Source organism: Marmota marmota, unplaced genomic scaffold, assembly GCF_001458135.2.
Source record: "Marmota marmota marmota unplaced genomic scaffold, marMar, whole genome shotgun sequence".
Classification (NCBI taxonomy): Eukaryota; Metazoa; Chordata; class Mammalia; order Rodentia; family Sciuridae; genus Marmota; species Marmota marmota.
Genome location: NW_026000261.1, coordinates 602,820 through 619,023, shown reverse-complemented (window position 1 = coordinate 619,023; position 16,204 = coordinate 602,820). Strand labels below are relative to the sequence as shown.

At 36.4% G+C, this 16,204-nt stretch overlaps 1 protein-coding gene across 1 annotated transcript in view; it reads right to left on the bottom strand.

The window, feature by feature from the left end:
* Lrch2 (leucine rich repeats and calponin homology domain containing 2) overlaps nucleotides 1-16,079 on the bottom strand; it is a 99,585-nt gene extending 83,506 nt beyond the window's left edge. The window contains 3 exon segments of the mRNA XM_015497914.2: nucleotides 15,722-15,970; nucleotides 15,973-16,030; nucleotides 16,032-16,079. Of these exon segments, the coding sequence (XP_015353400.1) occupies nucleotides 15,722-15,970; nucleotides 15,973-16,030; nucleotides 16,032-16,079 (355 nt within the window).
* Nucleotides 16,080-16,204: the final 125 nt, after the last annotated feature.

Sequence of the window (16,204 nt, the reverse complement as noted above, 5' to 3'; positions counted from 1 at the left end):
AATCTGCCATATCCCCAGTCCTGCCATGAGCTTTGAATAGATTATTTCTAAACCTGAGAACAACCTTATGAGGTAGCTACTGTTCCTCATTATACATATGAAGCAAAGATAGTTTGAATGACATGTTCAATGTCAAAAAGCTACTAGTATTAACTAACAGTACTGGAGTTCTAAACTTATCTATGTGTGATTTTCCACTCCTCCACTGTTACGACCTCTTGTCTCACATTTCAAATATTCTGACCTCTACTTAGCTCTACAAAACTGTAATTTTTATAAAGATTTTCTGACTGAACTAATACTGTATCATCATTGGGGTATATAGCAAAGTTCACAGATGTCTTACAGATTAAAAAAGAAGAGGAACATTTAAGCAGATGAGCACTAAACTGGATTTAAATTGCGTTTCTGATTCCCCTGATTACCATCTATAAAACATTGCCAAAATTGCTTAATTTCTCACTATTTCAGAGCTATTGGAAATGAGAATATTCCACAGCAACCTAAAATCCCTTTAAGAAATAAGCAATAGAAATGAAGAGAAATGTATCAACCTGTACATAGTGAATAATAAATAACATTCATAAAAATCTAAAATGATCATTATAGTCATTTCTTATGAATGATCATCATATTCATTTCTCATGAATGGAATATGAACACAGAATTTTGCTTTAGCAGAGTGCACAAAAATGAGACAACTTAGATACTTCAGTTTCCTAACATGAAAATAAAAATTTAAATTTTCTCTATTCTTTGGTAATTGCTATTACCCAAATATAATACAGTTATAATATATAAAACTTGGTTAGAATGATCTTCCATTTTAAGACTTCCTTATCTATTTTTCTATCTAAAAGAACTGTCAAGACTAGAAACAAAAGCAACAAGAAAACAGGAGGCACCACAGCTGTCTGTTGAAGAAAGAATGGAAAGTGTCTTTGAAGTATTAGAGACTCTGATGTTGGAGAATGATGGGAAATGACAACCCCATGGCTCTGGCATCTGCTTTCAACAGATGCCCTCTGCAAAGACAGGTGATTTCTTGATTCTGTATTTTCTAGAAGGGTATTATGCTGTCATGCATGACAAGATAATGAACAGTCTATAACATTGAAATCTTGTTGAATGAGAAAGATATAATGAGTCACAGAATTTCTAAGATACTCTATGATGAATTAAAATATTAATTCATAATGCAGTGGAGACACAAAATGAAAAAAATGTAGACACCGGAAAAAATGCTTTATTGTTTTTATAGTACTAGGGATTGAACCCAGGGCCTCATTGCATACTGGGCAAATGCTCTACCACTGGGTTACATCTCCAGTCCTGAAAAAAAATGCTTTAAAACCAACAATTATGAGAAACAATAACAAGCAGATCTAGATCTCACCCACCTGCAGCAACCAATGATGGAAGGCTCATTTTGAGCACAGGACTTTGAGAAGCAAGGGTGCAAACAAAAACAGATGCTGCAAGGAGAAACCACAGCTGCTAACCAGAGGGCAGATTACATGCATGCTCAGTGAGAAAAGGACTGTGAGTCATGCAACAATTAAGCCACGTGGAAGGACAAGACTTTATTAAAAAGGGGGGAGGGTGGGCCACTCTATGCAGAGTTGTCTGCAGGAGATTCTACAAAGGTTTTCAGTTTCACCAAGAAATAATGACTAATGAATCAGTGTAATGGCATTCAAAACATCAAAGTGACATTTAAAAATGGCACTGTACTTCAATACTTACATATTTTATATAGCATTTTGAATCAATGTAGTATTATTTATTAAATGGTTCTTGAATTAACTTTTTATTTTCAAAAGACAAATATTATAACCTCATCACATAACTTCTAAAATAAAATCCAGATGGAGGAAAAAGATAAACATGAATGTGAACCATAAAAAAAAAAAACATTTTATTGAATAGTCACCTAATATTACAATAGGGAAGGACTTTGAATGTATCAAACAAAAGAAGAATTCACACATAAAATATTTCTAGATTCACATACTAAAAAATAAATAATAGGGCTGGGGATGTGGCTCAAGTGGTAGCACGCTCGTCTGGCATGCGTGCGGCCCGGGTTCGATCCTCAGCACCACATACCAACAAAGATGTTGTGTCTGCCAATAAATAAATAAATAAATAAATAAATATGTTTAAAAAAAAAAATAAAAAAAAAAATAAAAAATAAATAATAACTTCAGTCTATCAAAAGCTAAATGACACAAACAACTCATTGAGAAAACCTGGGCCAAGGGCATAAACATTTAAAAATGAACATTATCAATAATCAACACCCACATGAAAATATACTCAATGTGAAGATTAAGATAAATTCAAGGGGTTTTAAAGTTACTACTTAGTGCTGACAGGCTATTTTGAATTGGGAACTTCCATATACCACTGGAGGGAATACAAATTGAGTTAACTTTTCTGGAAAGCAATTTAGCAATATGAATCAATGGCCATAAAAACATTCATACCCACTGATCCAAAAATGTAATCTCTAGTCATTTTTTAAAATATTTTTTTAGTTGTAGATGAACACACAGTATCTTTATTTATTTTTATGTGGTGTTGAGGATCCAACCTAGTGCCTCACACATGCAAGGCAAGCACTTTACCACTGAGCTACATCCCCAGCCCTCTAGTCATCTTTTAAACCAAATAGAGATAAATGAAAAAAAAACTTTATTCCATGATTACTTAAAATGGTAAAAAATTAGAATCAACTGAAATGTTCAATAATAGGGTAAAATGTAAGTAAAATATAATTTTATAATGAAATATCTTATAGCCTTTAGAAATCACATTATAGATTCAATTCCTTCACATGGAAATATGTATACAGCGTAATAACTGTAACATTTAGAATGTAAACATATATACACACACACACACACACAATATAAACCTATTGCTTCCTTTAAAAATATGCATTTTAGCTGGGTGCTGTGCACATGCCTGCAATCCCAGCAGCTCGGGAGGCTGAGGCAGGAAGATCAGGAGTTCAAAGCCAGCCTCAGCAAGGCACTAAACAACTCGGTGAGACCCTGTCTCTAAATAAAATACAAAATAGGACTGGGAATGTGGCTCAGTGGTGGAGTGTCCCTGAGTTCAATCCCCAGTGCCATACACACACACACACACACACACACACACACACATATATACACACATACACTTTATACACTCCTATATAAACCTCTAAAAACTAGTTGTATAGCACAGGGGAGGAGTATGGGGTTATGAAAGAAATATACCAAAATATTAATATTTACTCAATGTTGGTAAAATGAGGAGTGATTCGTATTTTCTCCTCTATGCTTTTAGTTTCCAAATTTTCTATCATAAGCAAGCACTGCTTTCATTACAAGAAAAACACAACTATTTGTTGAGGGTGTAGTACTGTGGTAAAATGTGTGAGGCCCTGGATTTAATCCCCAGTGCCATACACACACACACACACACACACACACACACACATATATACACACATACACTTTATACACTCCTATATAAACCTCTAAAAACTAGTTGTATAGCACAGGGGAGGAGTATGGGGTTATGAAAGAAATATACCAAAATATTAATATTTACTCAATGTTGGTAAAATGAGGAGTGATTCGTATTTTCTCCTCTATGCTTTTAGTTTCCAAATTTTCTATCATAAGCAAGCACTGCTTTCATTACAAGAAAAACACAACTATTTGTTGAGGGTGTAGTACTGTGGTAAAATGTGTGAGGCCCTGGATTTAATCCCCAGTACCAATAAAGAAAAACACAATAATAGTATACAATTTTAAAGGTATTTCACAAGGCAAATCAAATTCTAACCATATATATCCCATTCATAAGAATGGTAAATGCCAACACTTATAAGGTAACTATGAGTTGGTATTATGCATAGTCATTTTATTTTTATGCAGAAACAACTTGCTCTGCTACAAAACATCACCGTTCGATGTCATATTATATTGCCATTCTACTACATGTCATCATTTTAAAAATACAAATTAGGTTGGGGTTGTGGCTCAGCGGTAGAGCACTTGCCTAGCACGTGTGAGGCACTGGGTTCATTCCTCAGCACCACATACAAATAAATAAAATAAAAATATTTAAAAATAAAATAAAATAAAAATAAAACTTAGAATAAAAGTATGTAACTGTTAATGTGAAAATTGTACTTTCATGTAAATTACTTTCTTAATGCCAAAAAACCCTGTAACATCTGAATTGTTATAATTCAACCACTAATAAAGTAAGTGACATCCATCTCTAGGACATACAAATTGATTTATGATTAATCTGACTCTGGTGATCTTTCTGCCTATGTTAAGGCCAACTAGCCATTGAAAATCAAGTGAATCTGTTTATACATTATATTTTTTATGTGCATTAAAATACCTTAGTACCTTTCTATTACATGAAAAAGGAAAAATCCAATATAATATGAGAAAAGTCTGTGTCAAAATGACTTCCCAGGATAGCTCTAGCTGGCTTTGGATTCTGAAACAAAAGTAAGGAAGGGAAGACAATAACAAAACAAACAAAGAAAAAACCCAAATGCAAGCTGCTGTGGTAGACAAAACTACTTTATCTTTGATTCATTCTGATTAAGACTACTCTTACAGCCAGCATACTGTGTCCATTAAAATAATACTATATTTAGAGAGCAAGGACTGCCCTTAATTGAGCTGTTCAATAGCAAAACACTAAATATTGGATCCTGAAATTAAAAGCAATTTATAGTAAGTTGACTAATTACCAAGTAATGAAAAATTCTCCAAACCAGTCCAAAACTCCCCTCATTTATGTTAAGTGGTCAAGCAGCCCCTACACTTCAGTACAACAACACCTGCCAGCAAGACAAAATGGATTCAGACAATGTAATACCAACACAGAGAATGCACCATCAGCATGGTATCAGCTCCCTATGTCCCTTAGACCCACAAGTCAAAACCCAACTGGAGGGACCAAGTGAAAGATAACACACACTGTGTGCTTCTCTGTTGCTGAATCAACTTTACACAATTTTATCTTTGCAGCTGTATCTGAAGGAAAATCCCATGCCTCACCAGAATGAAGAAAGGAGTTAATAAACTGCCTGGGGGCACCCTCCCATAAGATAGGGGGTGGGTAAGAAATGGCCTTGTGACAGCTCCTCCCCAATCAGTCTGTCTTGCCATAACCAGGGAGAATCACAGAGTATTCCCCTAAGACTTGAGTCAGACTATGATTGAGCCTCACTTATGTGGCCTTTGTGGAGACAGGTAAGATCACCAAGGCACCATGGGGGAACCATTCCCCTACAGTTTATGGTTACACATATAGTATTAAAAAGTTGGTACATGAAATTTCTAAGCTCATTCTCATAATTTTAAGTTTAAAATTGATAAGTTGGGGCTGGGGATGTAGTTCAGTGGTAGAGGAAGCCTGGCATGCACAAGGCCCTGGGTTCAATTCCCAGCAAAACAACCACACAACCACACACACACACACACAGACAATTGATAAGCATTAATTATTAACTGTTGAGAGAGACACAGCACTGAACCAAATACTGTAGGGAATTTATATACAGAATGCATTATCTGCTCTAAAGGAATTTAAATTCCTCTAGGGGAAAGCAATGTAAAGTCAAGGGCACAACTGCATTTGGCTGTGTACTTATATTAAGCAGTAACTTCAACACCTAGCCATAGAAGAACAGTTAAATAAATTAGGGTGCATCTAAACAATGTACTTTTAGTCAGTCAGTTATTTATTTAGGTACAGGATCAGGGGCACTTAACCACTGAGCCATATCCCCAGCCCCTTTTTTTATATTTTATCTAGAGACAGAGTTTCACCGAATTGTCCAGTACCTTGCTGAATTGCTGAGGTTGGCTTTGAACTCGCAATCGTCCAGCCTCAGCCTCCTGAGTGGCTGGGATTACACACATATGCCACCATGCCTGTGCCCGGCTAGGCAGTCCTTTAAACTCATGTTGTGGTGGAGAATGTGCTTTGCATGAAAGAAGCCCTCAGTTCAATCCCCACCACCAGCACCAAAACAATCATGTTATAAAATATTTGTCTGCAGTTCAACAGTGACATAGAAAAACACTTTCAGAAAGAACAACTTAGAAGGAGTGCATAAAACAGACTACAACAGAAAGACTTTTAAGGTACCAACAGTACACTGATAAATTTGAGAAAATTCAGTGATGAGGCTTTATATAAGATGAAATGCAATGAATATGTAGAGCTGTTGTTTGTAAGAATCTTTAAACTCTGATCCAACTAAGGATGATAGAATTTTGCAACTTGAAGGTAGTTGATCCCTGATCTTCACTGCACCCACAGTTAATGGAGGACAGCAGACCGATCTAAGAGGAGAAAATTAGACCAACACACACTGAAACACAACTGGCAAAAATCCCAAATCTCATCACAAAATGTGCATTTATCTCCCAATTTTTCATAGACTTCATTTATAAATATGAGTTTCAGGATTAAATTTGTTAAAAGAACATACTAATCCTCAAAACATTTTATAATTTACTATTTTTAATACCAAACTTATTACATAATATCATAAACATTATTTATTAATTAATTGAATAGTTAACTTAAATATTTATAAGTAGCCAACTACTCCAAAATAAAAATATATCCAATGGTGGAATATAGGAATATATAAAACTACAGCTAATTTCTAAATATTAAAGTTTAACAATCACATCTTTGCTTATGAAGCAGTAATGTGTTATTTTTTTAATACTTTTTTCTAATATTTTCTAATACTTTTTTCATTTTTTTCTAGCCTTTTTTTTTTTCTTTTTGTGGTGCTAGGAATTGAACCCAGGGCCTTGTGTATTTGAAGCAAGCACTCAACCAACTGAGCTATATCCCCAGCCCTCTAGCTATTTTTATTAGAGTTTTATAGTTATACATAATAGTTGGATTTTTTTTAGTATTTATTTTTTAGTTGGACACAATCTTTATTTTATTTATTTATTTTTATGTGGTGCTGAGGATCAAACCCAGGGCCTCGCATAGGCTAGGCAAGCGCTCTACCGCTGAGCCACAACTCCAACCCCTGGATTATTTTTTTCATTTTTAAAAATAATAAAACAAGGGGGCTGGGACTTTAGCTCAGTGATAGAGCACTTGCCCTGCACGTGTGAGGCACTGAGTTCAATCCTCAGCACCACATAAAAATAAATTAGTAAACAAAGATATTTGGTCCATCTACAACTAAAAATATATTTTTTAAAATAACAGTAATAAAACAAAATAAACCAGAAAGATGATGAAACGTCCAATCTGACTAAAGAACAAGGTACATATATTAGAAGTAGTGGAAAACACAGATGAAAAGCAAAAAGACACCTCAAAAAGGCACCAGGATAAAAAGCAGGCGTAATTGAACAAAATGTGTTAAATAACTACTGTGCATCACACACTATAGGAGATTTTGAAATGACAAAGTTTCTACATTCAACTCTGAAGCCAATAAAAAGAGAAATGCACATTTTCTTCTAATGATAACAGTTCTTAAACCCATATATGCATTTATTGTGGTAGTGTTTATTTTTTTCAGGAAAATTATTAAACTGATGGTGCATGGTACAGTAGAAGAAAGATTAATTGTAATAAAAGATCACAGCTGCCATAATTGAAGTATAATCACTGTATGTGGAGGATGAGGGGAAGGGGAAAGATAAAGAAAGACCAAAGCACAAGTAACATAAAAAATAAAATAAAATGGACTATATCTAAAATTTTAAATTTTGGGCTGGGTATGTGGCTCAGTGGTTAACTGCCCCCGGGTTTAGTCCCCAGGACAAAAAAAAATTAATTTTATTTTTCAAAGTAGATAACCCACAGAATTGGATAGGAAAGAAATATTTGCAAAGCATATGTTTGATAAGGCATCTATATACATCATTTTTAAAAGCCTCTTATATCTCAGTAATGAAAAGACAGCTCAACTAGAAAATGGACAGAGCCTGAACAAACCTTTCTCTTAGAAAGATATACAAATTGTCAATAAGCAGATGCAACAATGCTTGACATCATTAGTCTTCAGGGCAACACATATCAAAACGACAATGAGATACCATTTCACACCTGTTAGGATGGTTATTTAAAAAAAAAAAGATAATAAGTGTTGTAGAGAAATTAGAATCCTATACACTGTTAATGGGAATATAAAATGGTGCAGCCGCTTTGGAAAACAATTTGGCATTTCTTCAAAATGTGAAATATAGAACCACCACAGGACCAATCCCACTCCTACATATATTCTCAAGAGAAATGATGACATACATCTACACAAAAACCCATACATAAATGTTTACAGCAGTATTGTTTATAATACCCAAAGAGTGGAAACAATCCAATTGTCCATTAATTGCTAAATAGATAATAATAATGGAATATTATTCAGAAATAAAAAGGAATAAAGTACTGATAACACACTACAATATAAATGAACTTTTAAAACATTATAATAAATGATAGGAGCTAGTCACAAAAGGCCACAGATTTTATTAATCCATTTACATGAAATGTCAGTGTAGGCACATTTATACAGAAAGAAAGTAGATTAGTGGTTGCCTAGGGTAAGATGGTGTAGAGTGGAGGCAGGGAGAACAGGGAGGGACAAAGGATGTGGATTTCTTTTGGGATGATGAAAATATTCGAAAATTAGATTCTAGTGATGGGTGTACAAGTAACAACCAACAATTTTTTTTTCTTTTTTTTTTTTTTTTGGTGCTGGGGATCAAACCCAGGGCCTTGTGCATGCAAGGCAAGCACTCTACCAACTGAGCTATATCCCCAGCCCAAACAATATATTTTAAATGGATGAATTTTTATTTTGTGAATTCTCTTTCAATAAAATGTTAAAAAGAAAAGAAGTAGGCAAGAGTGGATTGAGAAAAAGATGATCGATGTTAAAACATGAAACTGAACCACTACTTTACAATGTAGATAAAAATCAATTCCATATTGACTTGAAACTTAAACACCGAAAATAAAACTTTAAGACTCTTTTTAAAAAAATGTAGATTAATGTATTTAATACATTCTTGTGGGCAGGTACCGAGGACTAAACTCGGGGGCACTCGACCACTGAGCCACATCCCCAGCCCCCTTATTTGTCTTTTATTTAGAGACAGGGTCTCACTGAGTTGCTTAGTGCCATGCTTTTTGCTGAGGCTGACTTTGAACTCAAGATCCTCCTACCTCAGCCTCCGGAGGGTCTGGGATTACAGACACCATGTGCCACAGTGCCCAGCATATTCAATACATTCTTAAAGAAGACAAAAAGTCATTAACAATAAAATTAAAGACTGAAAATTTTTGACTATTAAAATTTCAAAGATTTTAAAATTTTTTCAAAGATTTATTCTTCAAGGGCTGGGGATCTGGCTCAAGCGGTAGAGCGCTTGCCTGGCATGTGTGAGGCACTGGGTTCCATTCTCAGCACCACATAAAAAATAAATTAATAAAATAAAGGTATTATGTCCACCTACAACTAAAAACAAAATAAAAGAAAATATTGTTTTCTTTAATTATCTACTATAGTCCATTGACTGGTATTATATAAGCAGAATTTTATGGATTTAAATTTATTTGAAAAGAAGAAATAAATTTAAAGTTGAAGTTTGGGGGTAGGTGGGGGTATAGCTCAATAGTAGAATACATGCTTATTAGCATGAGCAAGGCCCCTGGGTTCAATCCCCAGCATGAAAATAAATAAATAAATGTATTTTTTAAAGTTCAAGTTTAACCTTCAGTAGATTGCACTAGTTGAAAGTGAGACTAAATACAAACTTAAACTGTTATAAAAATTGTCTCATAACCGTTTTCATTTACTACATTAAATGGTTACCTGAAGCATAAGGTATCTTTTTCCTGTAAAAAAGAAACAGATAACTCTTTCTGAAACTTTTCAGAGAACTGATTTTATAAGAGTATTACAATGTTTCAAAAAGTACCTGAATACTCCCCAAGTATAGAGAAAAAGAGAAAACTAAAAGATTTCCCTTTCTAAGGAAAATCCATCCTTTGTAGAATGAGGGTAGGCAGCATATAGTTTAAGCATCACCCAGAGTGGGCTGCTGGGCTGGGCTGGGAGAATGATACCCCTTTTCAAAGTTTCACTGTGTGCCCTGGAACTTAAACAAATACCATCCGCCTAGTAAAACAATATGCTGTAAGTCTTGAATTACTGTTATTTGTTAAGTGTCCCTAGCATCACCTCTTATGTTATCAATGAGGTTCTGGATCTTGTCCACCTTTATGTTTTTGATGCCAAATAAATGCTTCAGAGTTCATATTACAAATAATCTAAATTGAAATATTAAATTGTAAATCTTAAGCAAAGCTTTCCACTAACCCTAACTGTAAAACACCCTAATCAACTACTTTTGTTCTTATACTTGTAGTATTACAAATACCTAACTGAACTTTGCAGGGGGGTGGGTTGCTGGGGATCAATCCAGGGCCTTGCACATCCTAGGCAAGCCCATCTCCAGCCCCTAACCTAACTTTTTAGGAAGCTTTCCCAAACTAATTTAACCCCCAATAAAATTAAGCTTTATGTCACAATTCCATATCACTTATTTGTACAGTGTCCAGAGTGTACTATTTTGGATACTGTTATATTATAATTCCTTTCTAATTGTAATACATATTTCTGTACACATTCAACAATTTTATAAACCTACAAGAAGAAGAACCACATCTCTTCCTTTCTACTGGCCATATCATGTTTCCAAAGTTGGACTTCAATAAATCCTAGCTTAATCACTCTATTCTAAAACCATCAGACAAAAGGTATAAAAAGTCATGCAAGTAAATAAAACAAAACAGGACATACCACAAACAATGGAAGCATTTATTTTTCAGAATGAATTACTGGCATAGTGTTTATTTTAATAATAGTTTTGTTATAAAGAGAGAACCATTACAGTGCAAACAACATTGGGATAGTGTAAGAGCTGGAAAACCTAGACTCTAACCCACACTCTACCATACGCCTGCCAGCAAATCACTTAACCTTTCTCAACCACAAGGAGTAATTACTATGTACTCTGCCAAGCTCACAGCGCTATTTATTAGGATACAATAGAATAATATATATATATAAAACTACTTGGAAATTTATAAAGAACTACATAAATGGTATTATTTTAATGATGACTGTACCCTCCAATTTAAACTAGCATTTTATTTTAAAATGTGAACTTGTTGCAAAAGAAAGAAATTAAGGGACAACTATTTATGCTATAGAATTCATTCCTGAATAAATCACTACAAAGTTCAGCAACTCAAATCTAATCTACAGCAATTAAAATGTGAGTCAATTGTCAAAAATATGCTTCATGTTCAATTTTTCAGGAAGACATTTATTATATAAAACAAGGCAGATATTTGAATCTTACCACAAAATTACAATCACAAGCTCATTACACTAAATGCACTAAACCATGTTATGTTTATGTGGCTCCATTTTGCAACCTGATACAATGCACCATGTCCCACAGTTGAAGAGGTGAACCAACACATGTAGGAAATACAAGAGTTGACTCTTGGTTTACAGGAAAGCACGTGATTACCCAGGACATAGCACAATCTGTTGTACGTAAGAATTCCTAAATCTATTTCACAGACCTACTGCTCTTAGACATAAAAAGGCACTGTGTGAGCTAGGGATCTAGCTCAGTGATAGAGCAGTAGCTTAGTGAGGCCCTGGGTTGCACCCCTAGTATGGGGAGATGGGTGTACTGTATGAAGAAGTGGAAGGAGCGGCTGCAGTAGGCTGAAATGCATCCACTTATTTGTAACACTAGGGACAGAATCAACTGTGATGAGTTTCAGGATTTGTTTGGCTAACCATTAAATTCATTTTGGAGTCAACAAATTACTATCGCATCCAAAAAATTCTAACCTTTCATCTTGCCAAGTCTACCTACAGTCCATTTCAGAGAAGAAGCTACAGCAGGAATCAGCTCCTTTCCTTATTTTATGTCCTTTTGTACGGGAAGAATTTAAATCAAGGAGTATCTGGAAGGCAGATGTACTCAAAAAGGTCATGAGCACAAACCACCAACTGGTGGTTTACAAAAAAGTAAATTAGTGAATTCCCCCTTTAAATGTTAATCTCCTAGAGGGGTTAACAATCATTCAGCTTTGTGCTCCATCCCAGTAAAGGAAAGGAAGTGAGCCATGAGGAGGAAACAAGGAAGGCAGCACGATGGGGAAGGCGGGAGTGAAGAAGAACAGACACCAGAAATGCAAAGGGAGAGGTAAAAAGACACCAAAGATCAATTTTGCCAACAGCTGCCTACTATCCCTTTTCCCTCATAGCAAAGCCCATTCACAGAGAAAACAAGATTTTGTGATTTGGGGGGCTCTATTTTCTTAATGCAAATTTAACAAATGGCATGACATATAATCTAGGTTACATGTGAAAACTGAGGAAACTTTAGGTTCCTAATAAGTTTCTATTCACTATATGATGGGGAAAAAAACGAGTCTCCGCTTCACAAAAATCTATTGAAAAGAACAATGAACCAGAACTTGAATACTTAGTTCCTAGTTTTGGTTTTGACCCTCTTTAGGCTTTAGGTTAATCACTAACCTCTGTGTTCTCATCCACTCAACAAATATTTCTCAAGTGCTTAAAAAAAAAAGAGCTATTTTAGGATTTCCTCAACTCTGACTGCACATTAGGGTCACCTGAAAGGTTTTTTGAAAAAAACAGAAAAAAAGTCTTTTGGTCTCTGAATTTCTCATTTAATTGGTCTGGGGTGGGACCCAGGCATAGACTGAAAAAGAAAACTCCCCTGCAATTTTAACATGTAGACAGGGTGAAGAACCACTGGTCTATTTCATCTGATGTATATGTGAGGAACAGCAAAATACTAAAAGCCCTCCCCACTTTTGAAATGTATCAATTTCCCCTTATTCAATACTGTTCCAGCCCATATTTTCACCACCCCTCACCTAGATTAATTAGCATGATAGTGTCTTAGTTATTTTCCCTTCCTCCAGCCTCCTCCCAATCCACTAAACCTTCCATGTTTGTCTAATCAGTTTGGTTCTGAAATATTATCCTGCTGAAAGTCATTTTAAGTACAGTACAACAATATCACCAAACAGAGTTGTTTTCATCAAATAGAAGATATACTATGTGTATATTTGCATGTATATTTGTGTGTGTGTGTGTGTGTAAAACCTAACACACAATTTTTCTTCAGTTCTGGTGTACCTACTTTCATTTACACATAATCAATATTGGTCTCTTTACATTGAAAAATATTGCCTCTAAATATTCCATGGCTAAATTTTTGTCAAAAACAAATGGCAAATGAATCACCCACATTTATCCCATTTAAATGAAAAAAAGGTACAGCTAAAGATCTTTTTTTACTCTATCTGATCTTGAAGTGTTCCCACAAGGAACATACATTCAACTAAAAAAATAAATAAATAAAAGGAAGTGGAATTATTTGGACAAGTCCTGTGTTACTAAAGACACTAATAAAGATTATGACAAAGGTGAGGGGTATAGCACAGTGGTACAACACTTGCTCAGCATGCACAAGACCCTGGGTTCAATCACCCTCCTAAAAAAATAACGGTGAATGAATGTTTACCAAGGACAAATATGGTTCTGGATTGTGTTGAAACTTGCCTCAGAAAACCAACTAAAGCCTTAAAAGCCAAAGGTTATAACTGAATAAGATGATCTTTGTATTTATGAGAAATATCAAACACAATAAAACAAATATAGAAAGAGAAGACTAAACAAGGATACCACCGATCCCCTGTGTTTAAGGGGCTCTCCATCTTCTTCAGGACAGCAAGACACAAGCATAAAAAGAAAATAAAGCCAGCACTGCCAAGTAAGTGGTAAAGACAATAAGTACCATGGGAATTCAAAGAAACAGGAGACTGCCAGGAGACTGCTATGGACTAAGGGAGTTGGAGACAGCTTCTTGGAAAAGCTGGGAGCTCGAACAAAATTAAATAGGTAGAGAAAAGAAGGAAATCCCAAACATGCAAATAACCTTGTACAAAGATGAGGTCAAAATGCACATATTTGAGGAAGGGGAGTTGACCTAGTTTGAATAGAGGGTTCTATGTAGCAGTGTTTGTGGAGATAATGTTGCAATAATGAACTGGACCTGGACAGTGAAAGCCCTGAATGCCAAGCTGGGATGCTTAAACTTTGTCCTACAGATAGATGAATCCTATATAGGTTATAAAGAACAATAAGCACACATGCACACACACACATACACACCCCTCTAATGATGCAATCTGAAGCCATTTTTCTTGGAGCTTTTGAAGAACACATCAAGTAATATAATATCTTGCCAGTCGAGTTGTGAATATGTGAACATATTGTTTAGGAAATCCGTTCAGAGTGAAAGAGTAAATACTCAAATGTGCTTTCCAAAATACAAAATCAGGTATCGATTACGCATTCATAGTTCTTAGGATAATGCCTAAGAGAATCACAGGGTGGAAAGCTTCAAATTTAGGTTTTCCTCCAGTCTCCATTCTCCTCCAACACACATGCCTTGATTTAATATCAAGAAAGTGAATACACTGAAATTATCTTGCTGTGGAAATAAGGTCTTTTACTACTTCTCACTATGGGTGAATTCACTTACTATATTGTTTCCAAAATGACTACATCTACGGAAATAATTTTGTCTATGATTTATTTCAGCAAAGTACATGAAACACGCATAAATAACAAATTTAAAGATTATGAAAAGCAAAAAACCCTTTCATCAAACCAAAACATAGCTAAAATAAGCAGCACTGATTTAGACGACAGAGAGGAAAGAGTGTGTTCCTAACAAAAAATGCCAGCCACAACAAAGACTAACAGAGAGTACACGAAGAATATTACAATAGCCAATTTCTCACCAAAAATGAAAAGCCATTAATCCACAACTCCATAAAGAATGAAGTTATTTTTTTTCTCAAAAATGCCCTTAAAATTTTTGGCTCTTTCTGCTATAAAAATTAAGACCGTAACATAACTCAAAACAAGGATTATCCTTCTCCCAGTAACCAGACATGTAAGTGATTGATGATTTAATTTGCTACTGCAGCAAATACTAATTTAACCACCACTACTTTCTCAACACCAGAAAAATGAGAAAAATCTGTCTTTAAGGCATATGTGACAAGAAAGAAGCCAAAAATATGTAGGATGATTAAGCTGCATTGAAAGTAACACAAACCATAGCAATACTGCTACTGTCTGAAAAAGGCTATGCCATTCTTGCAGGCACGTATGCCTTTAAGGAATATGTAGAGATTATGATTTTATGCATTGTCTGTTCCCCACCCCCATCCTCCGGAAAAGATAGGAACATCCAGGAGAGTTGGAAGAAGTGAATTAAGAGAGGTGTCAATACCTCCCTTCCACCCATGCTGGAGAAACTCGCTTTAACAATAATGCTCTTTCACCCCTAACATCCCACCCAGTTTGCACACATCCTTCAGTCAGCATTCCCCACACCCGTATTCCCAGCTTTGCCCTGACGCTCAGAACAGCCTGCTCCGACTTTGTTAGTGTGGTCGCCCCCGCGCACCCGCCTAGACCAGCAGAGTCCGACAAGGCAGCCACGCAGCCACCCACTACCCCCACCTCCTCCTTCGTAGCTCAGTTTCCCTTCCCCCGGTCTGTCACCTGCTTGGGTGGTGTCCGTCAGGTCATAGCCGCTGCCCGGGAAGTCTCGGAGTTTCCTGCCACTGAGGCTCAGGATGCCGGAGTTGCCCGCCTCCTCCAGGGCCCGGTCCAGGCTCCTCACGGTGTGTTGAGGCTGCAGGCTCCCCGGGTTCCACTGCGGCCCATTGGAGAACGGCTGACCGAAGAGAGTCGGTACCGGGATGGGCACCACCAGGGTCCCGCCGCCGCCGCCGCCGCCGCCGCCTCCCCTCCAGCCCCGCCACCTCCTCCTCCGGCCGCGCCACCGCCACTGCTACTTCCACCTCCACCACCAACCACCGCCCCCACTGTTACCACCACCTCCCTGACTCGCCGCCATGTTCCTGGGAGAGAGAATAGCCCCCGACAATACTCTCAGCCTGTGCCGCGAGTGTAGGGGTTCTTGAGACGCATGCGCGAGGCTGGGGGGGGGGGGCCAGAGGGTAGAGGGTGAAGGAACCAGGG